The sequence below is a fragment of the Balearica regulorum genome, chromosome 2 (assembly GCF_011004875.1).
Source record: "Balearica regulorum gibbericeps isolate bBalReg1 chromosome 2, bBalReg1.pri, whole genome shotgun sequence".
NCBI classification, from domain to species: domain Eukaryota; kingdom Metazoa; phylum Chordata; class Aves; order Gruiformes; family Gruidae; genus Balearica; species Balearica regulorum.
Genome location: NC_046185.1, coordinates 119,137,056 through 119,163,837, shown reverse-complemented (window position 1 = coordinate 119,163,837; position 26,782 = coordinate 119,137,056). Strand labels below are relative to the sequence as shown.

General features: G+C 39.2%; 1 protein-coding gene across 7 annotated transcripts in view; it reads left to right on the top strand.

Moving 5' to 3' along the window:
- The window catches only part of TRAK1 (trafficking kinesin protein 1), a 440,848-nt gene that overhangs the window by 329,478 nt on the left and 84,588 nt on the right, over positions 1–26,782 (top strand). For 3 of the 7 annotated variants that reach the window (XM_075745575.1, XM_075745573.1, XM_075745581.1), the window contains one exon: positions 23,299–23,588. The exons of 1 other annotated variant lie outside the window; for it this stretch is intronic. Coding sequence is in view for 2 of the 6 variants with exons in the window: in XM_075745574.1 (XP_075601689.1) it covers positions 1,043–1,128; positions 23,299–23,588 (376 nt within the window). In the remaining 4 variants the exon portion in view is untranslated. Of the gene's footprint in view, positions 1–975; positions 1,129–16,161; positions 16,304–23,298; positions 23,589–26,782 lie in introns of those variants that run through there. 3 more of the 7 variants (XM_075745574.1, XM_075745572.1, XM_075745582.1) reach the window with 2 other exon arrangements.

Here is a 26,782-nt window from a genome sequence, read left to right as displayed (position 1 = left end):
GAGAAATGTTCAAAATTGCATTATCCTTTTTGTCTGAAGGAGCATCTGTTTTTGGAGAGGTTTTGCAGCGAGGGAGTTGCATTTCATGTCTACAAAGATTCAAAAGTTTGTCATTAGTGCGGACTTACCCTTGGAAGACAATGTTTATGCATCCTGTGTTTTGACACTGAGAGTTGGATCCATCCACAAAGAGAATTGCTGCTGGGAGAAGAGGTGGCTGCAATTGCAAGCTTGTCCTGAATGTGAGGTAACAGGAGGCTGTCTGAGAAGAACTGTTGTGATCTGTCTTGAAGAAATTAAGAAAGGAAATTGTTCAATAGTTTCCTTGAGGAGTGATAAATTATTTCCAAATTATTAAAACTCAGTTTGCTGAGGTAACAGCTCATGCACTATATAACAATGCCATTTTGAGGAGGGTGAAGTTCGTGAGTGGCTTTCCTTTGGAGGATAATTTAAGCAAAATGGGGTTTAATTTGTGGGAGTATTTGTGTGATTGCCAGATGAGCTCATAGCTCTGTTCTCTCATCAGTGTTTCAAGACTTGCAGCAGAAAGCCTTAGTCTTTTGAAATGTATGCAGTTTTAAAGTACTGCTTTATTTTGTTCTATAGATAAATCTTACTACTGTTGTGAAGACTCTGGAAACATTTTGTAGTGTTTTCATGATGGTATATACTTCCTTGTTTATGCTTTCTATGTGATGTTTAAGAGGAGATGATTTGCTGACATTTATTCTGTCCAGAGGATGTTTGCGTACATGTCTATACCACTCTGCTTAAACTAAAAATTTTGGACATGGTTAGGAATGTAAAATGCACTCAAAAGATGAAGGTTTTAATGCAGCAGTGTGAAGAGAGGAGTAGTCTAACCCTTTCTCTTTGACTCAGTTTGGTAGTTTGTGTAACTGCTCTGCCAAGAGAGGGCGAGGAAACTTGTGCGTGAGCCAAAGTTACAATTGCATTCAAATGACCTTACAGCATCAAGAACTGTTCATGTGGGGGAAACGCAAATAGAAGCGACACTTAAAGCGAGCCTGCTAGCCAAATGGTGAAATTCTGGAGGGGAAAGGGAGACTCAAGAAAAGAAGAATGCTATGCAGATGATCAAGAGCAAAAAGAGTTGAAAACCAGGTACAGCAATGGCTGCTACAGAGCTGTAATCCCTGATACTGTTTGTCTCTGTTAGAGCTTAGCTTTGAACGTAGCACGTATGTAGTGTGTGTGCAGAAGCATTGCTAGCTATGTTTTAAATTAATGCAGACAAAGGAAGGGAATATGGCAAATGCTGCTTTAGTACTTTTCAGATTCCCTTACTCGGCAGTTTAGTTGAATGCTGTTTTTCAACTATTGCGCTGCATAACGCTGCCTGGCCTCTTTCTCAAATAATGCTGAGCTGCTGTTGTGTTGTCAGATGCAGGTTTTGTTCCGTGGGGCAGGGGGAAAGACTTACGCTTTGACGTGCAAAAGTAGGGCATTGACAGCATACTGTGCTTGAATGGGGTCAAGGATCACTATTCATTGTGGCTGCTTTCTCCCTCTACCTCAATGTCTAAAGTAAACTGCCATGTTATTTAAAATGCTGCCACCGTAAGGTTTTTGGTTTGTTTTGGGTTTTTTTGAGAATAAAACATAAGGAATCTGAGAGAGTTTCATCTGTAACCTTAAAAGTATTAACTGCTTTGGGCATCTTAAGTCATGGTATTATTATTAAACAAATGCTGTGATGGGAGCAGGCAAATCAGTGCAAACTGAATTACTTGCACAGTTTTGCAGGCTTTCGGCTGCAAAGAGATTGTAGTTATTTGGGATACTCATTGTCCTATATTCATAGGACAACTCACTTGTCACTGATTTCTGTTGGCAATCCTGGAGCATCAGAGGCAGGAAACGTGTTAATATTTATATGCCATGTGGATTTATGTATGCTGATAGATACTCTGGTGACTTTAAGCCTACTTACTGAAGTATGCTATTAGTGATGCCTGTCTAACTGGTATCCTGGACTTCGTTCTGTTGTTAAAATGGAAATTCCTACAATATGAGGAGCTTAGGCTTGGGTGTTTCCTTTGAAACACAAGATAACTTGTGCTGGGGATGTCATCATTTTAATAAGCTCATTTTCTGGATATGGTTTGAGTTTGCTTTTCTAATCTATATTTAAATTTGAAACCAGAACTTTTAAACAGAAGAAAGCAAAATGGTTAAAAATGAAGACATTAATTTTGGACACTATGAACTATTTTATTCATAGAACTCTTTTTAAGAATAACTTTTTTTTAAGTCTTGATGACTCTGAAATATTAGATTGCTGTTGGAGAATTACATGCTTATGTTCTGGTGGCTGGAAGGTGGGAAAGCTATTTAGATCACGCCCCTCCCCCTATTGTTATTGTGAATTTCTTTGCTACCAATTAATTTTAATGTAATAATCTCTTTATAATTTACTAATTCTTCTTACTACTCCACAACTTGGCTGTCTGAACTCTGTTAAAAGAATGAGTGCATTTAATGAATTTAAAAAAAAAAAAATTTGCAACTGCTTCTAATCAAGTTAAAACAAGAAATCAAGTTTAACTTTTTCACATGCTCTTTGTTACAAACCCCATTTCATCTCAGAGCCAAAATAGTTTAAAGGGCCTTTCCATGGTTGGGAGCTTTACAGCTTTGGAACAATGCCTGTAATAGCTGTTCCTTGCTCTGTGATTGACTGTCTTGAAGGAAGCTGACATTTCTTAATCAAAAGCTTTACATTTTAAAACTATAAAAATGCTTTGGACTGGCACTACCTGCAGTACTTAAAATCCTTAACACACTCAAAAATCTCAGTGCTATAGCTGGTTTTAGAATATTGTAGAAAAGCAAAGGGAAGGAAATGAGACACTTTTAAAAAGTTAGCATCTGTAACATGACTTTGCAAATTATGGGAGTGTAATTGTAGCTGGACAGAGATGGAGTTCATATCAGGCAGAAAGAATATCCTTCTTGTTAGTGCTTTTTACTCTCCGCCACTTCAATTCTAGTAGGAGCCCTTATCCATAGGGATCAGACTAAAAAAATCTGAAGTGTTCTAGAATTAAATATATTTGATGGATTTTTTCTTGTTCATTTTCATGTGGCTCACTTTCTCCTCTTGTAAATTCCTGTTTTATCACCTGATAAAGAACATAAAGGTACAGTAAATACAGTATTCTTCCTGTTTACTTAACTTACCCATACTTCTTGTTTCTTTCTGTTAAGTCTACTTCCAGTGAGGTGCTTATATTCATCACAGGGTGGCTCAGAATTTGTCCCTGCTGTTTTTATTTATCTCTAAAATACAGAGGAACACCTGCCTCTTAACACATGTTAAAATCAGAAATATTTTCGACAAACTTTTATTTATTTACACACACACCCCTGTATCCCAGACACTGCTGTTTAGTGTATATATTCCAATGGCATGGACTGCAATGGAAGTCAGTTTTGTTCTTTCTGGTGAACTGTGTCCCAAAACATGACATTAACACAGACTCTAAGAAGAAGAGTTGGAGGCAAAGGAAACTATTTGAAAGGTGCTCTTAGAAACTGCCCTGAAGTCAGGAGGACTTGTTCAGGGAGCAGTCTGGTTCTACAAGTGTGAAGGGGGCTTGGATAAAAGCAAAGAGTAGCTCTGTACTAAGACTTGCAGTCTTTGCAGACTAGCAAGAAAACAGAGTAGCTTAAGATTAAGACTTTAAACGGAACTGAAAGTATTGCAGCTAATTTATAATACATTTACTAGCCTTCCTAATTAGGAGTTTAGCCGGAATTATTCTGAGACAACTCCATTTCAAATATGAAATTAAAGACTGAGGTGGATATGTGGCCTATTAGAGCAGTACTGCTTGTCTTCAAATTGTTATTGGTCATCGTGGGGCTGTACAGGAATTACTGGGGAAAACCTGAGGATTTGAAGTGACAGGAGTGTATTTCATCTTATGGTTTCCATGTTGTTAGATCTTTAAATACTAAAACTATTTCATCATCAACTGTGGTACTGTTCCCTTTGATCCCACCTCATTCTGAAATCCTTTTGCTCTAAAAGAGATGAAATGTGCTTTCTGATGTCATTTAACTTCACGCATGTAAGGTTTCATTAGAGAGCTGGAACTGAAGTGGAAAAATGTTGTTGACAAAGAAACTTCAATACAGGAGATGCAGAAAGAATAGCTGCCTAGTTAGGCTCTAAAAATCATGTGAACTTTAAGCCACTCAGGAGCTTAATTTAGTGGAAGACTGGCCTGAGAGGCTTAATATAGATAGCTCAGATATCATGTGGAAACTCTAATTTAGACATGTATTGATATAAGAGACCTTGAGCTTATTTTTATTTGTTCCTGGCCAGATTGTTTGTTTGCTTCCCTCCCTTAACCCCACTCTTTATTCTCAGGAAATCCAGTACATTGGCAACTGCTACTACACAGCTACACCTAACTGTGCCAGGGAGAGTGAAGGAAAATCGGTCTTCTGATACTGGCACATGTTCTGGTTTAACTAGTTTTCAGTGGAGTCTTCAGTAAACTTGTTTCGTACTGCTCCTGGTAACTCTGACTGGGAAGGTGAAACAAGTAGTGGCTCTGGTCAGGATATTCTTCCTGTTGCTGAGAAGTGTTGGTGACTTTTTGGAACCTGGCTTTTCCTTTTCTTCACGTAGGTGAAGTTCTTGAAGTGGTGAGAGAAGAGACAACTAATGCAGTAGGGAAAATGCTTGTGTCTCAAAGTTGAGAGGAAAGCAGGGAAGTTAATTCAGATGAATCACCCTCTCAGTGCCCTCCTTCCAATGTAAAACAAAAGAAAACAAAATTGAGTTTAAGTGTTTATCTTGAAATGGCAAAGTCTTGAGATCAGGCAAATTCTTCACTCTGCCTCTTAAAGATGCAAATTCACTGGGATTTCTACTGTTTTTCTTTTTTTTTTTTTTTTTTAATTCTGCCTAAGGACTAGTTTACTTGCACATTTCCCAATATTGTAACTTCATATTATAGCTATTACATCAACAGTGCAGTAATTTTTAACCTGGTTCAGAAATCTTCTTGTTTCTGGCATGGTCATTAACATCAGTAGGAAGGTCATAGTGTAACTGATGTGACTTGCCCTCTGATGAAAGTGTCATGGGAAAAACAAATGGACGAATGGATTTGCTGTATGTTTACAGTACCCATGGAAAGTTCTGCTTTGCTAAAATCTACATTAAGCTTAGGAAAAAAACCCACCCACACTCTAAATTTTTAGTTTAAAAAAAACCCTGATGCTTTCAAGTATCACTTCAGTTTTGCACAGGAATTTATTTGGGATAAAATCATACTGTTGATCTGGAAGGAGCTGGGGATTTTAACTGTACAAGAAAAAATGCTTCTGAACCATGTGTTTGAAGTCTGGAGCAGGTATTGTTGATGTCACTCCCAGACTTAAAATTATAGCCCTTAATGTAATCACAATGACATGTAACTGTGCTTATGGATCTGTAACTATGTAACTGGAGATTCTATTTGGGAGGTATCACTATGAAAGCTACTGGTGTCTTCCATGTGAAGATTTAAAATACCTCAGCATCTTTACAAAAGCAGAGGCAGAGTAAATAGGACACCGTCATGTTTAAAACCTTTTAAGTTGATGGTGAATGTTTCACTACTTAAATTTTCTGTGCCCAAGGCTGTCTTCTGTGAACCATATAGAATAAGGCTGGGAATAAGAGTCAGACCCGGGCCCTTTGTGGTGGGTTGCATAGTTTTTGCTGTAATGACACAGGAATTCTGTTGTTCCATCCACTTTGAGTAAGTCACAGTACTGTCCTCTGGTAGCAGAGAGTGGTGGAAGTTGCAGAACTTTGTGTTCTATACAGGAAGGACAGTTTTGCCTGTGAAGTTTCGAAGTCTTGCTAACTCTTTCTGTATCTTTGAGAGACAAGGTCTTTTTTAGTTAAATCTCAAATATGAATTCTGTAAGTCCAGATGATTTTTTTAAGACATCTTGAAAATTTTGGATGGCACTTAAGCATAGTTATATAGTGTAGAATACCATTTTATGCAACATCTGAACACGACCTTCTTCTTGTTGTGTCTGTTACATTTGCATTTACCATAATTTAAAAGTAATTATAAGCTATTAGTTAGCATAAAATAACTTTTTGAAGGGGGGAAAGAGGAAATATTTCTGTTTTGTCTTTATTGAACAATATTGCGTTGCTTTGCTACTGACAAGAAATGACCATCTCAAGTTTTGTGAGTGAACATCTGTGTGAAGGACAGAGTCAATCTCTATGATTCGTTTGTATTAGAAGTAGGTTTTGTTACAGCTATCTCCCAAAATGCAAACCAAATGTTTATGCTCAACTATTTTGAACATCAGATGGATCCCTCATCCATTAAATCCTTGCTGTTAAACTAGAGAACCCAGTTCTAGAGATAGAAAGGAACAAGCAGCTGGGTATTTTTGGTGTTAAAACACTCTTTCATTGCATGAAATTCTATCAAAATTATTCTGTCTTATCAAGGTTTGATGGAAATATGCCTCATGTGCCTTTTTGAGCCTCTTAACTGAGGTTTAATTCTGTAGCTCCAAACTTTGAGTCATGGAGGATCTCATGTGCATTTTTCCTGTAGTGATCGTAACATGCAGTGAAGCAACAGAACCCACAACACAGGTATCCATATAAAAGTGACCTGGGCAAGCCTTTTAATCCCTCTGTTTAGTTACTGTTTTGTAATGACGAAAATAACTCTGTTGAGAGCGTTGCACTTGCCTACAAAATGTCATGTATGTTTCTACATGTTGCTTATAAAGACCTTCAGAGAAACCACCATGGAAGATTGCTGAATTGCAAACTAATATATATTTAAGTATACTTTAGATTATCAATGTATTTCTAGCATGTTCAGGTTTTACAGTCAGTGTTGCTAATAATGCAAAAAAAGATTTTCAATACAGTTTCTTGAGATTGCTTGTAAAGTGTGTATCACCGGGGAGAGGGGAAATGCATTCTCTTTGTGATGGGCATGCAGTAAAGGCTTCCCTAACTCGACAAACCATTCTTTAGTCTGCCTCTTTAGTCTCTGATGTCATCAGACTGAGCTGTGGGGCTGTTACTAGGTCTGCAGAAATGTTTTCCACTGATAATGTACATGTCTTGTAGTTGAGAAGCTATTTTTAGCGGTCTGGTTCTTAGAGTCACTGAGGGACAGAGTCCTGGTGGAGAGCTGTAAAAGGGAGCTGCCAATGGTTTGGAAGGGGGGGGGAAAGATACCTTATAATTCCTAACTGTTTTGTCTATTTTTTACTAAGTTGTTGTTTCCTGTTAACTTGCAAAGAAAAGGCATGTTTCTCAGGTTTGTCAGCATGTGTTCAGCTAGGAATAATCTCTGTGTTATTGAGGGAAAATTGGTAGAATTGCATGAGGGGGAAAACTTCCTTTTTCACTGTGATGATGTTTAAAAGCTGCCTGGATCCAACAAACTGGCACCTTTTAATTTGAATGAATCTGAGAAGTGCTGCTCTTCACTATGTGTTTGTGGAAAGTAGGCATGATGGTGTTGGGTTGATGGTTGGACTTGATGATCTTAGAGGTCTTTTCCAACCTTAATGATTCTATGATTCTAAAGACTCTGACCTGAGACAGTTTGGATGAAGTGGGAGTTATATTAATTTGTGCACTGTATTTGCTTATATGCAAGACTTTTTCCTGATTGCACAGTAACCGGGGAAGGGAGATGCATATGACAATGCCACTGAAAAAGGAAATTGTTGTAAATTGTGGAACCTTTACTTTGAGCATGCTACTCAGCTAGAGGCAGCTTTTTAATATTTAAAATTTGATATTTAAAAAAACCCTCTTGATATTCAATTTGATCTCTTCTTATTCACAGAACAATTATACAAAATGACAGCGGAGTAGGAAAGATGACGCAAAGCACCAGAGGGCCACCATTTTACATGATTATGTGCCACATTATGAACTCAGGGCAGGAAAGCTGCTCGTTTTTTCCTGGTGGCAAGATAGCTAGTGAGACTCCCCTAAATATATTGCGCCTCCCCCCCCTTTTTATTTTTCATGTGTGTTTTGTTTTAGTGCTAAAGTCAAAGGTCATCCCCAGTGTTTCAGTCTCCATGTGCATGGCTGAGTGAATGTGTTTTTCTTCACTTAAATGTTTATCTTTGCAAATAAAATCTGCAGGTAGAGAATTTAAAATGGCATTCAAAGCTGGTTGAGACTTCTCTAAATGACATACCTGGGAACGCTGCCACATAACAGAAACATTTCAGTGATGTGTATTTCATTGCTGTGGGGACACCAAAGATAAAGTAAGGTAGGCTGTGTGAGTTGCTCCAATGTTTCATAAAGTAAATGTTCCATGTAATTGAAGGTTTGCAGGCACACTGAAATGAAAGATTAGACCTCTTTTTTTACTATTTATTTTTAGGTTTTATATGGTCCACCATACTGTGTCTTCATATTGGGGTAGTGTTGTCTGCCCGATATGGGGGAAAAACACTTTTTTCCTTTCTCTCAATTGAAAATATCGTTTGAAAAGTATATCTTTTTCTTTCCTCCAGTCAGTAAAGGTTCTTTCTTCATTTTGACTGGTGGGCATTGGTCCTGCTCATACTATCATACAGCCACTGACTTTTGTGCCACATGTGCAGCCAGCCTTGTAGATTTTGTTGGGCTTAATCTGGTGGTGCAACTTTGCCTATGTAGGATGTTTAACTATAGAAAAAACTCTGCATGTGGCACTTCAGCTTTGTCAGGTATTTTCTGCCCACTGTCACATGTGTCATGTAGAACATGTGATGTATTCTGGGTAATTTGCAAACTTGCTAAGCTAAAGTTCAGTTTTATTTTTACAACTGTTCGTAATTTGTCTGAAGAACACCAAGCATAACGGTTAAAACCTGGTGGCTTTGGTGGTGCATGTTGCAGCAAGGGGAACTCATGGTGAATGCAAACTGTACTATGGTAGCTAACCGTTAAATGTTTGGTTTTAAAGACTGATGGCGTACATGTGTCTGTCACTGAGCCTGGTAGCTGTCCTGGGGGACATAAGAATGATGGGGCTAGTGTCCTCTCTAGTTGCCTCTTACTTTGCACAGTGAATGACCAGGCAGCACTGTGCAGCTGTAATGTCTGCAGATATGTTTGAAGCAAGGATAGCGCAAACTCTCTGCCTGCCTTCATCTGTAGGAATATACTCTACCACTGTGCATTAATGTGCATCTATGTTACTTTAACCAGAATTGTTAAAAATAAATACATAAAATCCAAGAACTGAGCAAAACAAATTCATGTATCTTTAGTGATGTATTTGTGATGCATGACTGCAAAAACAAGCTTCTTATCTAATAATACACTTGTGCAAGGGGAAAGAGGAAAAAAATCTGTCTGAACTTGGAAACCTACTGCTGCAGCTAAACACCATGCCAGTAAACCATATATGCACTCTAGTAGCAGGAAAATAATCTTCTTTGTGCTAGCTATATGTTTGTGGTTTTGTATGGTTTCTTAATTGCACTGTAAATTGGTATCTATTTATTTGGGCCTTTGAAAAGCTAATGAACAGCTCTGTTCTTTGTTCAGTGCCTTCAGGTCTGAACACAATGTAAAGCTTGAGAAAGAGTGTAAACCTCTGAAATCATAGTGTTATGCAGAAGTTCGAAGGAGAAAACTTGTTAAAAAAAAAAAAAAAATCCCCCCCAAAATGTAGTGCCAATAGTTAGGTGATCTATTACCTGCTGCTGAACTTGTTCTGTGTTGCTTTTTTTTCCTATTTCACTGTAGATTTAGCATAGATTATCTGAAAACAGTAGGAGTTGTAAAACACCCTTCTGTTCCATATCGACATGGCTGTATGAACACTCATTTAGCACGAGGATTCTGTGGGAGATGGTATAGGTGTATGCTGTGTTGCTTCCATGCAGTTTCATGGTATGTTCTGGGAAAAACAATTTCTTACCTGGCCCTTCTGGCTTACTGTGCAACTGATCTTAGCCTAGAAAGTTGTGGATCCGAGTCAAGTTGCTGACCTTTTCCTCCTGCTTATTTATAAACCTTCATGTTTCTACTGCAGTCAAGTGTAGGTGGGGTAAGACTGAGGAAGAGGGTATTTCAGCACTGTCTCGGCCCACTGAGAAGGTGGCAGTGTGCCTTACTCAGATTGCACAGAGATCGTTTAGGCTGTAGGCAGGGGCTGTGCAGGCAGCTGGTGTGGATTTTGGTGGCTACGGAGGCTGGACTGAAGAGCAACTTTGGAGCAAGGGCGCAAGTGGTGAAACTGCAGACTTACAGCGATAAACCTGTGGATCTCTTAAAAGAAGGAGCTCTTAAGAAGTTCTGGTGCAGCTTGTCACTACCAACACGTTCACCTAGGGGGGCTGTGCTAGACTTACTGCTGCTTAAAAGCTGGCTGCCTTTTTTAACTACAGGACGGTGGCTTATTTTGGCCTTGACACATCAGTTGTTGGTGCTGATGAAGATGGAAGTTTACAAGGGATTTACTGCTAGGCCTGAGTCATGGGAAACTTACTGTTCTTCCTGTTTTGGCTGTGGAGATTCCATCCTAATGATGAATATCAGTAGGGTATTTTGATGAATTTTTATTTAATAATACAAATGAGGTACATGGAGACTATTTTTTTTTTCTTCCTTTTCTGTTTCCATGGTGAGGGACAGGTGTGTGAAAACTGAGCTTCGTTGCTATGGGCCATGGGACCTTAGAGGCATAAGAGCACATGGAAGAAGAATGGAATATTATAAAGCAACTATTTCAAAGTGATGGCAGAATATTTTACTGAGGATAACAGAAAATGGCTCTTAGTAGAAATTGGGGGTTGTGTCTTTGCTGAATCCTGCAGTTGGTATAGATGAATAAATAGTGTGTTTCTGAAAACTGAGTCTGGATCCAGAACAGCAAGGGAAGTAAGGGTGGTCTGCGTACCCATGTCTCTACTCTGCAGTAGAAATAACTACAATGTTTAATTCTCTGCATCCTGGTGGGGGAAATATTGCAGTTTTCTCTTTGGAATACAGTCTTGTCTTCTGCTTGAACTGCTGCATGAACTGTTTGGACTGCTATGTTCTTCTGATCAAAAGGATGACCCAAGAATTTGTTAAAGCCAAAATTGTTACTTGTATGGGGCAATTGATGGCCTGGAGATCTCTACTGCTATTTGGCATGCTTTTTAATGTCATTTCAGTGTGTCTTGCTGAAAATGCTTTTGGACCTCAAACCCTTGGGCAGATACACTGTAATATGCTAACTTGCTTGTGCTTAAAGCATGACTAAATCTAAATCAGAAGTTTTTCCTGCATGAACTGTAGAAGGAGTTAAATAGATTGACTTCATTTCAGGGAACTCAGTGCCTATGTAGAATATAGAAGTGTTTTTCTAAAAATTCTCTCTTTTAATGATGTGATGTGCAGCTCTTTCCAAGCAAGTTCATTTCTCCCTGTCTGCCCCACTAAGTCACAGGGAAGTGCTCCCCAGACCTTCTTTAATAGCGAGGAGAGTTTAATGTTCTTTCTTGACAGTAAAAGAGATGTGATAAAGGTTTGAGGTGTGGTGCTAGAACATATTGGACAGAGAATCTAAAATTAATGACAGCTAAATAATGAAATTGAGGGTGCGCAGTCTCAAAGCACTTCTTAGCATTGTACTTCAACTGTCAAATCTTGGCTTTTTAGCTGTTTTAGCTTGGGTAGGAGTTGTATGTCAAATGAGCAAACTACACAGGGGATTGACAGAGTAGGTAAAGAGGTCTGTTCCTTTCAGGAAATCCTGTGTTTATATTCAGGATTGTACTTGTAGGCCTTGCTTTCCATTTTGCTTGTTGATCTAGAGGTCTGAATCTTCCACAACTCCCTTGACAGAAGCTTGCTGCTTCATGCACAAGCAAAAAATGTGAAAGTCTTTAAAACAGCCAGACAATTACTTTGGCTTTAGTGGTACTTTCTTATTATGTCAAAGTTTATAATATTCAAATATAACTCTGGGTACTGAAAGTCCAGAAGATGTTCTAGTCTTAAATCTGAGTAAATATTATTGTTACTTTAAATAAACTGAGTATTGGGAATAACTTTACTTGTGATAGTGTATGTGCATGAGGTGAGGAAAATGAGTCCTAATTGTGGTTCTGAGGCTGATAGGACCTTTGCTTTGCCAAATCTAGATTATGAAAAAACATTTTTAAGGAAGACATTTCTAAGCATCATAATATGCTTGTATTGAGAGATACTGTCTTTTAAACTGGGGAGGGAACATTAGTGATATTCTTACATTTTTTCAGTTGAATGGAGAAGTGCTTCAGATGCTGTGTTTTCCAACCTTGTAAACCTACTTAATTGTTCTGTGTACTTTCACCTTTACCATGTGGCTGTAATATTTTACTGAATTTGTTCAGTTCCTCTTCTTGGCTGAGCAAGGGTTGTTTTTGATACTGTAGTGAAAAGTTATACTTTCAGAGAAAGTTTTCAGAGACATGTCAGTCTACCAATTAAGTTGTAGAGCACAGGAAAAAAAATAAAAAATCTTTGACATGTAGGAATGAGGTTTGTCAAAGAACTGCTTTCCCCTCACTGAAAGTTGGCTTGATTGCTTGCCTGAGGCTGTTGGTATATTCAGAATGCTTTTTGACTGGGTGCTAAGATAGGAATAAGTCATAAGGCATGCTGATAAGTGGGAAACTGAATTGACTGACTGGTAAGCAGGTTGGCTTGCCTAGTCCACTTCCAGTAGTTTTAGGTCTCCATCAACACAGATTTGCTATAGAACAGGAGCTGGCAGGGAGCAGTTTGGTTGAGTGCTCTTACTGCCTGTGCCATGAATCTGGTCAGTAAGTGAAGTTCAATGTCCAGTACTATCTGTTGTGCATTTTGGAGAATATGTATGTACATACAATAATTTATCCGAGGACAACTTCAAGAAGTACCATATTTAAGGGTTATTGCAATTATTTTCCAAAATCAGTTTCCAAATGTTTGGAACCATTTGATCGGTCTGTATTGAGTGACTTTAGATTTTTATTTTTTGTGTTCCTTCAGAGAAAGCCACAATGCTGGATTTCCACTTCATTTCGTAATTAAGTAAGATAGTTTAGTCTGCAGATGAAGCAAAACCAAACATATATTATCTTTAATTTGCATTTTTACCCCTTAGCTTGTGTTCTTCTGTAGTCCTCCCTTGTAAGGAGACTTTCATATTGTTGTTCTTTTTTGTTTGAAGACTATCATAGCGTTGCTTTTGCTATGTTCATGTTAATGCCCCTGGAATTTTCTAAAAAATCTGTTCCAAAATCTTTGTTAGTGTGACTTTGACTTTAATGGCACTAAGCCATGGATAATTGGCTCAGTTTCCTAAAATTCCACAGCCTGTTGTTAAGATAAACATTTCTAGGTTCCCAAGAACACAGACACATGCATATGGTAATATACTGGCTATACAGAGCAACCTTTAAACAGCAAATTCTTATTTTCCTATTTCATTTTTGACGTTTACACACAAATTTCATAGGCCAAAAAATGACTTGACAGAATAACTGTGCCAGCTACTAAACTACACTGTAGCTTTTTGAGAAGGGCTGTGAGATTTCTCTTTTGTTGTAGCCCTTAACTTCTGTGGAAGCAGAGGGGAAGCGGTCAGCCGTTGGAGTGGTACATGTTGAGATGCACCCTAGTTAGTCAGCAGCTCATGTCTCTGTTGCTGGGAAGCCCGTGTGACCAAGGCTTTGGTATAAGTCCCAGGATTGGTGGTTGTTAAGGAATTTGTAGTCTTGTGTTGCTCCTCAGCACTGGTACCTAAAGTGACTTGTAAGACCTGGGTATCCACAGGTGCTGGAGGTCTGCCTTTCTCTTTGCTGAAAAGGGCTGTGATGTTTGTGTCCCGTCTGTCCCCCCCACAGCCCAAAGCTTTAGATAGGGGCTGTAATTATAGAACTTCTGACAGAGCTGGGTTCAGGTCACTCATGTCCTCTCAAACATAATAGTGTATGGGTGAAAGCATTGCTCCCATACATAACTACTTAAAGATGACAAAAGAAAATGGATATGAGGCCCAGTGATATTAACAGTCAGTTAAGAAATTGTGGGATAGGTTCTGAGGAACCCTGTGCACGTTTAGGGTTGTAAGACAACTTTGAAGAGCAAAGGAGGTTCTCAGTGGATCGTGCTAGTTGCTGGAGCACATGGGGAGGCTTTGCTGCCAGGGGCTGAGGGCCAATAATGCTAGTGAGCCAAAGCAGATCATCTTAGCATCTTACCCAGAGCAGGAATTGGTGGTCTGAGTGTCCTTGGAGATAAGTTCCCTAATAGTCATCTTTAAAATTGCTTCTAGCAGCAATAAGAAACTTCAAGTTCTTACTTTCTGCAAAAAATGGGGTGTTCTTACTCAAAAGATTGGGGTTTTGTTGGGTTTTGGGCTTTTTTTACCATCTTTTTATTTGATTATTCAACTTGGTCCAAAGCAATAAACTCAGTCTGAAAGTGAGTGGATCAGGACACAGGAAGTATTAGTGTGTGAGGTTTTTCTGGGTTTGTGGGTGGGTTTTTTGGTTTGTGGTTTTTTTCCTTTTCCTTTAGGGCAGTTTACAAGAAATTTTTTTCCTTTCTTCTATCGGTTGGTTCTTCTCACCACTGCTCTTACTGTCTCTGTGCAATAAGAAATAGTAAAGAAAAGCAGCAGTCTTAGTTCTGTTATATGATATTTTGTGTAAATGTTTTGAGAAGGACAGCTATTAAAATTTGAAATAATGACACTTCTCCAGTCCCATAAAAGAGTATTTTTTAAAATTTAAATTATTCCAACTCTATATAGACTCTTGAATTCATTGTGGAGGGTGAGAAATAAAATCCTCCTGTAATAGGAGAAAAACAATAGTAATACAAACCAAGATTAAAATCCATTCCCCCCCCCCCCCCCCCCCCCCCCAGGTTTTAAATCACGATAAATATCTAGTTTGAGTTTGTCTGTTCTTTGTTTAGGCTTCCTTGACTAAAACTCTTGGCCCTAATTTGTTGGCAGTTAGGTTAATTGTATGTTTGTTTAAACAGTAGTAGTGGGGGGGACACCCCACCATTCTAGCATGGTCTTTCAGCTGTTCTCACTGCTTCCCCTTGCTCTTTAGTGTTGTCCGAGACAGAAGGTATGGCTTGGCTGGTGGATCAGGACTTTGGCTTGAAATGGTAACATATTTTAATTTTCTTTGCCTACTGCATGCTGTCTTAGGCCGAAGCATTGTTCAATAGGGTTGTTGTTGGAGTTTTTTTGTTTTGTTTTTCCTCTTTACTAGTAGATAGTTAATGTGTGTCTAGTGCATTTGTGCCTCTCCTCTGTTCTTCTTCTGGTCAAGTGTTCTTGCTGGTTCTTCCTGTGGGTAGGAAATGAGCTCAGGACTCGAGCAGACACAGTGGTGTTACCTCCTGTGCTGCATTTCAGAGAAATTGTGGTCATTCCACAGCTTTTCCCAACTAGTGGAAAAGCAGTACCGAATACTCACCTGTCTTCTGAAAGTCTTCTCACGTGCTGAAGCTGATGTTCACGTAGTTTAGCTTGTGTATTGGCTGTGTACAAGGCATGAGTTCATAATGCTAAATACAACAGCACCCTCATCCCAAATGATTTGGTGGTTTGGGTTTCTTGTTTTAAGTCATTAGATCCTTTCCTGCTCTTTAGCAAGTATTGAACCATGCCCCTTGGCCCCATCTTGTATTGATCTACCTCAGTGAGCACCTTGCATGTGCACAGGTGAGAACAGAAGGTATGTGTTTGGAGTGCTCATAGTTTCATTGCCGTACCTCTGAGCTTTGCTTTGTTACCTGATGAATTCCTTCTTTGACTGCACATGCAGTTCTTGTACACTCTGTACTAGTGGTGGTGGTGGAACAGCTTTTCTGTTTCAAGACAGGTACATAGCGTATCTAGCTAAAATCTCCCAGCCAGTGGCATGATGCATTGCAGGAAGGGGAATGCACTAATTTTGAACTGTTTTCAGTTTTATTTGTTCACAGATGGGGAGGGCAAGTTTGGTGGCCTACATTAAATAAAAGGAGAGGGAGCTGTAAAAAGCTCCTGGTGTAATGTGAGCCTTACACGAGGAAGAACTATTTATAGAACCCTGCAATATTTGCCTCAAGGAACTTCAGAGCAGAGAGGGGCCATGTTACATAAAGCTGGGTGAGAGCACACTTGTGCGCTCACAGCTGCGAAGGTCAAAGCCAGGGCTTCTCTTACAGTATGCTTCCACTTTCCCTTGGCCTGAGGGGAGAAGAGACTGATGGGCTCCTTTTGAAGGCCAAATGCTAGTGGTGAGAAACTTTGGTTTGTGGAGAACAGTGGGGTGTTTTTCTTTCTTTTTTCTTTTCTTTATGGGGCTTTTTATTTGTGATGTTTTGACTTGCATTTATTTTTGAGAAAACATGACTTATTCTTGATTGATGACTTCATGGTCAAACAAGGTCACAGCAGCAGCTTTGGGGTCCTGGAAAATAAGATTTTGTGCTTTACATGTTTATACTATAATTTAAGCATCTTTTTGGTTATTGCTGCTGCTATTCTGGCTCTTGTTCTCTAGTGGTGACTTTTGTAGTTTAAATGACATTGCCATGCTGCTGGCAGTTAGCCAGGTATTGTTCTGGTTTTGGATGCCTTCATCTGCTTAATACTTGTTGGTTATGAGGCTTTATAAAAAGTGATTCTAGAAACCCTTCAAATCTTTAGCTTGATAACATTCTTTAATGGTTTCATAGGCAGAAGAGCCCCTTTTGGGAGGCATATACCTGAGAAGATCCTTCATAGCATGTGACATAATCACTGGGTGTTGATACTTCTCTGAAACGATTGCATTTGGCTAGGCCAAAGAGTTCCTAATTCCACTACGAGGCGGGGGGAAGCATGGAATATAGCTTGAATGTCATATAAGGCTTGAGTAAAAAGATCTGTGTGATGTTGGGGTAGCAGACAGCTTGGGTGTGACTGCCTGGGTCACTGAAAATGAGACAGTGTTTCCTCCAGGGTAATCTAGGAAAGATGCTTGATTAAAAGGTTCTTAAATGGCTTTAAAACTTTGGATAAGGATGTAGTCTAGAGTTGTCCAAGATGCTTGTCCCTTTAATTTGCTGTGAAAATAATGGAGCTCTTCTAACATGAGAAATGCAGTACTTGTTTTTATGTGAAGTGTTTCAAGGTAAATAAACTGCTTGTCACATTCTGTCATTCATCTATGGCATTTTGACAGTTTATGTCCCTCTAGTCAGAGGTTTAACTAAGTAGTCAGCATTCTTCATCTTTAAAAGCTAACTCCTGAGTGGAAAATAAAACCCCATGGCTTATAAGATGGTATATAATACAGGACAAGATTAAAACAAGTCAGTAAATTATTTGGGATCGAATTCAGTCTGTATCTAAAAGTTGAACAGTGGTATTATGTGTGTGTGCGTGTGTAAAAGCCAGACCTATTGCAAATGGTTGTTTCTTTATGGTCTGACAAAGTGTGTTTAAATGGATGCAGGCATTTTGACTGGCTTTGGAGCCCACTCACTCTTTGAAGAAATTGTTTTTAAATTTAAAAAAATGCAACATTTTGTAGATGCAAGATATGAATTAGTAAAGAAATAATCAAGTTGCGTGCTTGAAGCAAGTCTTACTAAGTTGCTTTGGTCAGTTCGTTGATTGTTTTCCATAACACAGACTGAAGACTGTATCCTGAATTACTGAGGGTAGGCCAGCATGTTAATCTATTTCACAGATTAGACAGACATATAAGCTGACTTTAATTTGCTCCAGTGTCTACATGGGGCATTTTTGCATCTGAAGAAAGTTTTGTCATGTAAATAAAAAACTTGAGGATTCTTTTTAAAGACCTTTGTAAAATTTAGCAGACTTAGTAGAACAGAGGTGTTTAGTGGATTTAAAGTGATGTACAAAACAGGGAAGTACATTTCTGGTGGGACTCCTGCAAGTACCTTAAAGGGAGGAATTTGTACACCCTGGAACCCTTTGAAGTGTTTAACCATTGGTTAGTAGTTAGTCATTGAGAATTAGTAAATTAGTAAACAAGAATACAAGATCAGAGCTCTGTAGTTCCAGGCAGATGCTAAGAGTGGAAAATTCTCTTAATCCCTCGGTACCCTGAGGTTCTGGCTAAATTAGCAAATACTTTGGTCAGTGGGGATGGATGGGTAGATCAAAGCTGTTGGTACTGAAGCTTCTTAAATGTTCATTACTGATTTGGGTGGGTTCCTTTTAGATTACATTTAGCTTGGCACCTTGGGCTGAACGTCCCACTTACCTGTGCAGTTTGAAGCTTTCTGAAGGAAAAATGTCATAGATACGCACCAAATGACCTTGCAGTGATGTAGCCCACAGGGCTATTTTGAAGTCTCATGTCCCTGTTTGGCAACAGGTTGGATTTGAAATGCATCTTGGAGCAGAGTTTTCAGGTTCTCTTACTCAAAAGGGAATTGACTGTTCACGTGCTCCAAAGATGTTCAGAAAACCCACCTAGCTCACAGTAAACGGCTTTGCTCCAAAATGGTGCTGCTGCTCTAAACCAAATAGTTAAATTAAGTATGAGAGCATGCACAGGAAAAGGATGACCTGGAAGAAAGGGAAAGATTTTAGTTAGAAGCACTAGAAAGACACTTTCCCCCTCTTAAGGAAATATTTCTTTAAATTCTCAGATGTGGTCAAGCTGACATTTTGGACTAATGGATAAAAGTATTATTTGAAGCACAAAACCTGAGCTAGATAGGTAACTAAAAATTGTTCAAATATTGATAATCACCATAGGGTGCAGCCTATGTTTTTTGGGTAGCATGTTACTTGTAGGAGTTCTAGACCTTTTGTGAGTACAGTAAATTGTTGCTGCAATCCAAGATGGTGATGAGAATAACGTTACAACTCCTGTAACACTAGCATATGGCTGAATAGCTCCATGGGTTTTACTGCTTTTCAGGGAGGAAGAAGGATTACTTTAACTCATTTGTGTCTTTAGATTAAGAGTTAAATTGTGTTTAATCCTGAATGCAGAAAAACTTCATCTCAAATGGCTGTGAAACAGCAAGTGGGTTATTTTATTTGCATTTGTATGAAATATGTCATGTATGAAACACATCCTCCTCCCCTCAAAACACACTGCAAACAAACAGTTAACTTTTTTTTTTAATGACCAGAACCCAGAAATGGCTGACTAATACAGAGATTTTTTTTTTTTCCCCTTTACCTCAAACCCCTCAAATCTTGGCTGTTGTCTGATGTAAATGTCTGTTAGCTTTGAACTGCTTTGCATAGGTACTCACAGCTGGATAACTTTTTAAAAAGTGGAGTGCAGTGCTGGCTAACCACAAATCAATTTTGACTTGGCTTCTGTAATCTGGGCTGCCACAGGTACACTGCAATCAGTACCCGATGTTATTTCTTGATCAAGTCTTAGTTACACTGCAGTCACAGTCCAAACTACTGTGTAGATGTACTATTAGATGACAGTGGTGTTTGGTGTGTACAGAATTTAAGCTCTTCATCTAATAATCATGCAAACACTGTATTTTAAGCATTTATTGGGTTAGACCAAAACCTGGGTTATTGTACAGAGGTGGCGTGTAGGAGCAAGTCTTTGTGCTTGTCACTGTTCTTACAAAGTGCAAGTTTTGAATGAGTGCCTTTTAACAAACAGCTTGAAACAAGGTTTTATTTCAGAATAAAATAACCTGGTTAAAAACATTTAGATGATAAACTTAATTGTGCTCTCTTACACTGGAATTTTTCAACTTAATTCTTCAAATTAAATATTTCTTTAGACCCAGGTCTGTTTATTGGCCCCAAACTGTCATTGTATTTAGACTGGTAGAAATGGTGCAATACAGGCTCTGAGGCAAAAGCTGAATGATGTCATATTAGGTAGAAAAGTTATTTAAATCCTGTGTGCAGCCTACTGTTAACATTACAGAGTAGAGGGAATGAAATGTGTGATTTTTTTTGTCAAGAAAAGTCATAATTTGACTTGTGTACTTGTTTGGATGTCAGAATAAATATGAAACTGCAACAATGATTTGTATCATCTTTGCTTATGAATACTGTATATGCAGGCGAGACTAAAGACTAATATTAATGTTTCATATTTCATGGGTATAGTAGCTACAGTATCTGTTTCTCTTCATGGCTGTTTTGGTGATCTGGTAAATACTACTCAACTATAGTTTAGTTTTCTGCAACAGGAAGATCTAGATGAAAGTTTAAAGGCAAAGAGTGTGCCCCTGGACTAGGCTGTAGTATTTGCCTTGCAAGAAAAGCCATGCAAACAGTGCCTCTATGGGTTTGATAGACAGTCTGAACAACGTTTTTCCACTATGTGTATGGAAATCGAGGACATTTAATAAGTCTGAAAGGGAGCAGACATACACATTTATGCCTGCTTTCTTCCCTTTGTGATACAAGGTTTTAAGATCAAGGCAAATTCTCTTTCTTAATCCAGAACTTGACTTTCTCATGTAGATCTCACATGGGTTTCTGCAGCAGACAAGGCAGACTGAGTCGTGGGAGTATTTCAGGGGGTGGTTTTTGTTGTTTGTTTTTTCAAGCGTTATTTGTTTATAGTTTCCATAACTGCCAACAGCGAAACAGCTGGTGTGAAGGAAGAGCATGGATGGCTTTTTGTTTCTGAATGCGTGTGTCTCTACACTTGTTCTTAGCAGTGACAAGGCAGCAGCTGTTGGAGTGCAGCTTACGGTGAGAGGAGAACTGGTTCCATGGTACCTTACTGGGGTGAATGTTAAACTGGATGAAGGAGGAGAGGTGAAACTCATTCAACACAAACTTCTAATGCAACTTGTAACGTTACATTCTGGCCAAAAGTATTTTTTTGGTGAGGAGTACGTGGGAGATAGTGGTGAATGAGTAAAGGTGATCAGGTATGTCAGATGTTGAATGTCAGTGTGTCCAGAAAAGTTACCAGATCTCAGATTCTCAGAACTCACTTGAACACTTTTACACAGAAACCACGCTTTGGTTATCAGTGTTAACTTCATTTGGTAGTGTTGTCATGTCTCTGGCTTCCTGTAGTTGCTAAGGCAGGGTGTGGGGAGGAGGGCAAGAGAAGCTGAAAAGTGTTTTTAATGTTTTCAGTTACTCCCAGACATGCCCTTGTTCGTAACAGACTTATCTAACAGTTTCCCAAAACAAATGTGATTCACAGATGTATGGTAGCAACTAGGACAAAATGGAGCCCTTTTAAGCAGTCAGTCTGTGCATTTCCGGTATATGTTCTTGTTTGTAGCTTAAGCTATTTCTGTCTTCAATGCAGAGGGGACAATGAAGATTTGCGTTTTGATTCCAACTTCATTTGAGCAGCTAATTTCTAATATCGGTAATCTCCTTCTTCTTATTCCTAAAGAGTCACTTGAAAGGGAACCATTTAAAAAATAATCAGTACAAGTGACCCCATTGTTCTTTTCAGTATGTACTGTGATAGCTATAGGAGTAATGGATGTTCTGCAGGGGAACCGTAAGATTTTCTGTTAAAGCATGCAAGTTAAACTTTGTGTTTCTGTAGCTGCTGCAGTAGAGTACCATTTGTATGGTACAATAAATCTATCATTTGATTTAATCTGTTCCTGTAGCTATTATGATAGCTACAAATACAGGTTTTGAGCCTCTGAGTGCGAGAACTATTTCCAGGTTAAGTGATACCATGCAGAAATACGAATGTATAGAATTGAGGAAAACTTAAAGAAATGTAATTTTGTGTATGAGGGTGGTTTTTTCCCAGAGTTAATATTGCCCATCTGTTTTCCAGTTGTGGTGTTCCAATTTCAGTGTAAACAAGACCTTGGTTGAAACCTTCTGAGAGAGGGAGAGAATTTTGCTTTTTTGTTCTTATGCCTGTGCTGAAAGGGAAAAATAGGTTGAGGAAAAGATGGTGCAGGCACAGTGTTACAGGTTCATTGCAAGATTTCTCTGAAGCTTAGTCCCAGAAGATCTAGAACAGATAATCTGTGTCTTGACAGTTTAGAGACAGATCCTTGAGTCTTGCAATGGATTTCTAGAAATACTGTCATGCTTTGGTGAAGCAGTAATGTTATTTATTAGAAATGCCAGAAAATAAGATGCCAAAATCCTGTGTTTAACAGCAAAATACGATTATTGGGACATGTTCGTAGAGATTAAAGAGAACATTTTTCATAGGATTCTCCAGAAAACTGTTGTATTTCTGGCTCTCAATGAGGCACTGAGCATTGCATGTTCTGTTGCTGCACATGCGTATTGAGTTGCATCCACACCTTCTGCTTGCAGACCAGTGCATTTGTGTCATCTTCCTGGCTGTCTTTCTGCTTTTACCATGTAGTCTGAGCATTCTTGTGTGGCCTGTTCCTCAGCTAATGCCTTGTAACTACTACCTATATACAGTCTTCTTTTCCTGCCCTTCAAGTCCTTTCCCAAGTCTGGTTTTCTGTAATCCCATGATCGTATTTTCCTTTCCTAGCAGTAATGACCATTTGCGTCTTTCTGTACACTGCTGATAACCAAAAGCAGTACTGTACCACTAATTATTGCAGTGCCTTTAGCTCCTTATCCAAAAGGTTCGGTGAAGTTTTTGGGTAGAGCTACTCATCATCTTTCCTTCTCTGTCCAGTTTAATCTTGCAGTGGGCATCGGTGCCTGTCTTTGAGGGGCTTTGTTCCCTGTTTGAGGCTGAAGCACTGGGGAGCAGCAATAAGTGGACATCCCTTTAACCCAGTGCACCTTGAGTTCTGTTTCCTGGCTACTCTGTAATGGGAGTAAAGGTGCCAGCTGTGAAGGGCCGGGCTGTGCAGGGTGGCCCAGTGGAGAAAATAAGTCTAACAGGGTTATAGTATAAGCTTCTAATAATTTCTGTATTGTTTACTATCAGTCAATTTCAAATGATGATGATGTTGAAGTACCAGTAAATCAACCAGTGATGTGCAATCTGTCTGCATGGCATGGCTCATGCAGCATGCTAGCTTACATAGAGCTTTTGCTTGACAGATGTGAGAGAAAGTTAGTTGGTGAATGAGCCAAGGTGGATGGACTGTGCTTACTCTAAGCTGGGTTAGGTTAAAGTCTGAATGTTTAGTCAGCCATTGGTAAATAACGTTGCACAAAGAATAGCGCTTTCCTACTTGCCATGACTGTGCAAGGTGCAAAGACAGGCAGCTGCTCTGTGAAGACTGTTTAGGTTTTAGTACTTCTGAATTTGTCAGGTTAATTTTCTTAAACTTTAGTTTATTCTGATTTATGCTGTTTGGAATGGCTTGAATTAAACATTTGTTTCTTTTGTGTTCTGCAGACTTCTTGGAGCCAACTCTAGCAAAGAGGAGTTCTGTTTCTGCCAGCCAGACCCAGTCTCCAGTGCTGGTCCCCCTGATGGCAGTTTGTACAACCCTGTGAAACCTGCCAAGCTGGACGCCGCAGCTTTGCACGACTGCACTTTGGCCACCACTGTGCCTCCTTCGGAGCTGTCGAATCATGCAGTCCTAGCCTGTGACACAGGCATTCACGAAGAGCACTATGTAAGTGAAGCAGTGGAAGATGATGTGCCAGACTGCAGAGAGTACAGAGATGCCTGCACCATTACTGGTAAGCAGTCAAATCTTTTATCTTGGGAAGGATGTGGAGATGTGTAGTTAAGCTTCTGCTCTTAAGCTGTTGGTGAAATACCTGATTCATGGACAGTGCTGCTGCTGTTTTGCACGGTTTTTTCTTGTTTAAGAAGTGATTTCATAAGCACCTGAATTTTCAATGAAAGCACTTTGTAAGGTTTAAGGCTCTTGCAAATAGACTTGACCAGTGACAGCTGTGAAGCTAGGATATTATACTTCGTGTTGGGAAATTGAACCATTTGGAGTTTGTTTGGAAAATAAACCAGCTGAAAGTCAGGAATGAAGGAAAGGAAATACTGCAGCTTAAAATTATGGAATAGTTGCCATGATATTCAACATAATTTAGATTTTTATGTTTATATGAGAATTGCTTTGTGAGATGGAAGAAACAGTATGTAACATCGTGTTTTGACTGTACATATTTTTGCTTTTCAACTCTATTCCATTTTTGTCACATTAGTTCTGAAACTATGAAGGCTTATGTAAAAGGAACAGCTTCTTCTGCATGCCTGTATGAAAGGTTAAATGCCTTTTTATCTCAGAGTTCATACAACTAAGTGGAATATGTGTTTAAGTGTGGTATTTTAAATAGAACTTGATTCCTGGTGATGTGGTCAGCTGACCCAATTTTTTTGTGTTTGAATAATCACTGTAACTCAGTTTAGTCATGGATATGGCCATGAAATGACAGGCAGTTTCCATTCCAAATGCATGGTTTGTTGGCTGAGCGGTGAGGCTTCTTTTAGCTTAAAGTGACCTTGTCAGTTCCAAGGTCTTTTGGGAATGTTTGAGGAGTCAGCTGAGTTTTCGGGAGGGAGAAATGAGAGGGCTGAGAAAAATAGAAATAAGACTGGGGCCCTTCTAATTGGCTGTGAGATACCTTTAATCCTGAATTACTTCCAGCCATTTCTAGAATTGTCTGTAGGTCAGAGAACTAGTTAATGGTGACCATCAACAGATACTTTTGTAGTATGCCTTAACATTGCTCAGCCCAACTGTGTAGTTGCTAAGGGTTAATATTCTGAAAAAAGAAAACAGAAAGAAGGGGAGAGATGGTCTGCATGTCCCTATTCCCTTGAGAAGACAAGCAGCAGGATTAACACTGAAGTCACTTTCAGTCAGGTACACTTCTACATAAAATAAATGTTTTGTTAGCAGAAAGTTACTCCCTGCCCCTTCTCCCTTGTGTTCGGGGTTTAGAGCTCTTTAACTGGTTAGTTTATAAACTGGCCACTCTTTTGACTGCCACGGAGTTATTAGCTTGGTAGGTGGACTAGAAACTCTACACATAACCTAGATGTGTTCCTGGTAGCATAACTCCGTTTTCCAGGCCTCTTGCAGAAGGTTCTTTCTTGCAAATTGTTCTGTTGGCTATGTCCTGTCACCTTTCCCCTCCCTCCCCTGGTAACAGGAAGATGTTAACTTTCATGTTTTTCTGTTTCTGACTAAAGCTGAGACAACCAACTTCTTTCATGAATCAGGATGCCTTCTTGATTATGGTTCCTTGAAAGGCGAGACAGACTCCATCTTCCTTTTTTAATTTTTAGAAGTAGTTTTTGTTAAATGGGGGTCAGTGCATGTCTTTCTGCCTCACACTCTTTCAAGTCTCCTGTAATTTCTGAATCTTTTTCTTGCTTAGTTGTCAGCCAAGTGTGGTTTCCTGATTGATCCTATAATGCTTTTTTATGTATTAGCTGTTCCGCAGCAGGAAATTTGTACTGTTTGTAATCTGGAGACAGCATGGTAAGACTTGTGGTAGAAACAGTGGGTTTTTTTGGTGGTTTGGTTTCTGTTTTCTTGGGGGGGGGGTGTTCTGAGTTTCAGCTCTTTAGCTGTGCTTTTTAAAGGTGTCAAAGGGCATTGACTGGAAGTTAGGAGTTGGTCTCATACTTCCTATGTAAAATCTGTCAGTAGTATGTGCTTGTATGTAGCATGTATCTTTGAAACAAGCAGGAAGAGAAATACATGCAGAGGAATAAGGATTGTCAGAGGCTTTAATATGAAGACTTTGTGTAACTCTGACAGGTTAACACTAGATACACTTTTAAATTGTTTGTGGGAAAGAAATTGCTCGTATGAAGTCTGCATATACCATAATTTTTCTTCTGGTGACAAGCCTTGAGTCATCCTAGAGCAGGCATGTTCAAATCCAGCAGAGTAATCTATTTTTTTTTAGTCTAACACCTACAGCCTATTGTAAAAGTCATCTGCAAAAATTCTTGCAAATAAAGGCTTGAATGCAGTTAAAAAAACTGGGAAACTGAGTCATAGTGCTGTGTAGTGATGCTTTCTGAAACCTAACTAGCTAATGATAATGTAATTGGAGTTGACTCTGACGTAACTTAAGCCTAAGAACAAATGATATGATGTGCACATTTTGCTATTTAACTTTCAAGAAGGCCATTGGTGCTCAAAGAATTTTTAATTCATGCTGCCTTTTTTCCCCCCCTGTTGTGGTTTTGTGGGGTTTTTCTTTGTCTTCCTATTCTGTCTGCTGAAAGTAGAGAGGCACTTCGGCATTCTCTGTCAGCAGCACAGTCTTTCCTGCCTGGGACCTGAGAGCAGATGTAATGTAGCTGAAGATGCATTGCATGTTCTGATTGTGCTAAGCGTGTTTTCTTGGATACAGGCTTGGCTTAAACAGTTCCTGTCCCCAAACCACCCCAGAATTGCACTTGGGCAGATGTCTCTGGGAGTGCAACTGGAGGTATTTTAGGCAACTGGTCTGGATAGAATCCCTCCTCCGTTTTGTGGCAGAGGGGAGATGAGGGTTACTTTTTAGCTAGGTTACACCTCTGATCTGTTCTACTGTGTGGCCTAAAAGCAATTATGTTGGCATAACTGGGGGAATGAGCACTGCAGGGGTGGGCCTGGGTGACAAAAAACAGTGAGATGAAGTTTCCTTAAGCCAGTGTTACCTCTGAGTGGGGAACAGCACCCTAAGACATGACTTCTTTCCCCCAAATCTGATAGTAAAGCGATCCAAAACTCATAGTTGCTATAACTGAAATATTATGCCTGGGCAAGTAGATGCTTCTGAATTTGTGCTAATTTGAGCAGAGAAGAGCAGATGAAATAGCACAATTGATACATTGGAGGAAGAAAAAAACCAAAGTGGTGTTTGTGAATGTTTCAAGAGTTGTTATAAAAAAAAAAACCACCACAATGTTG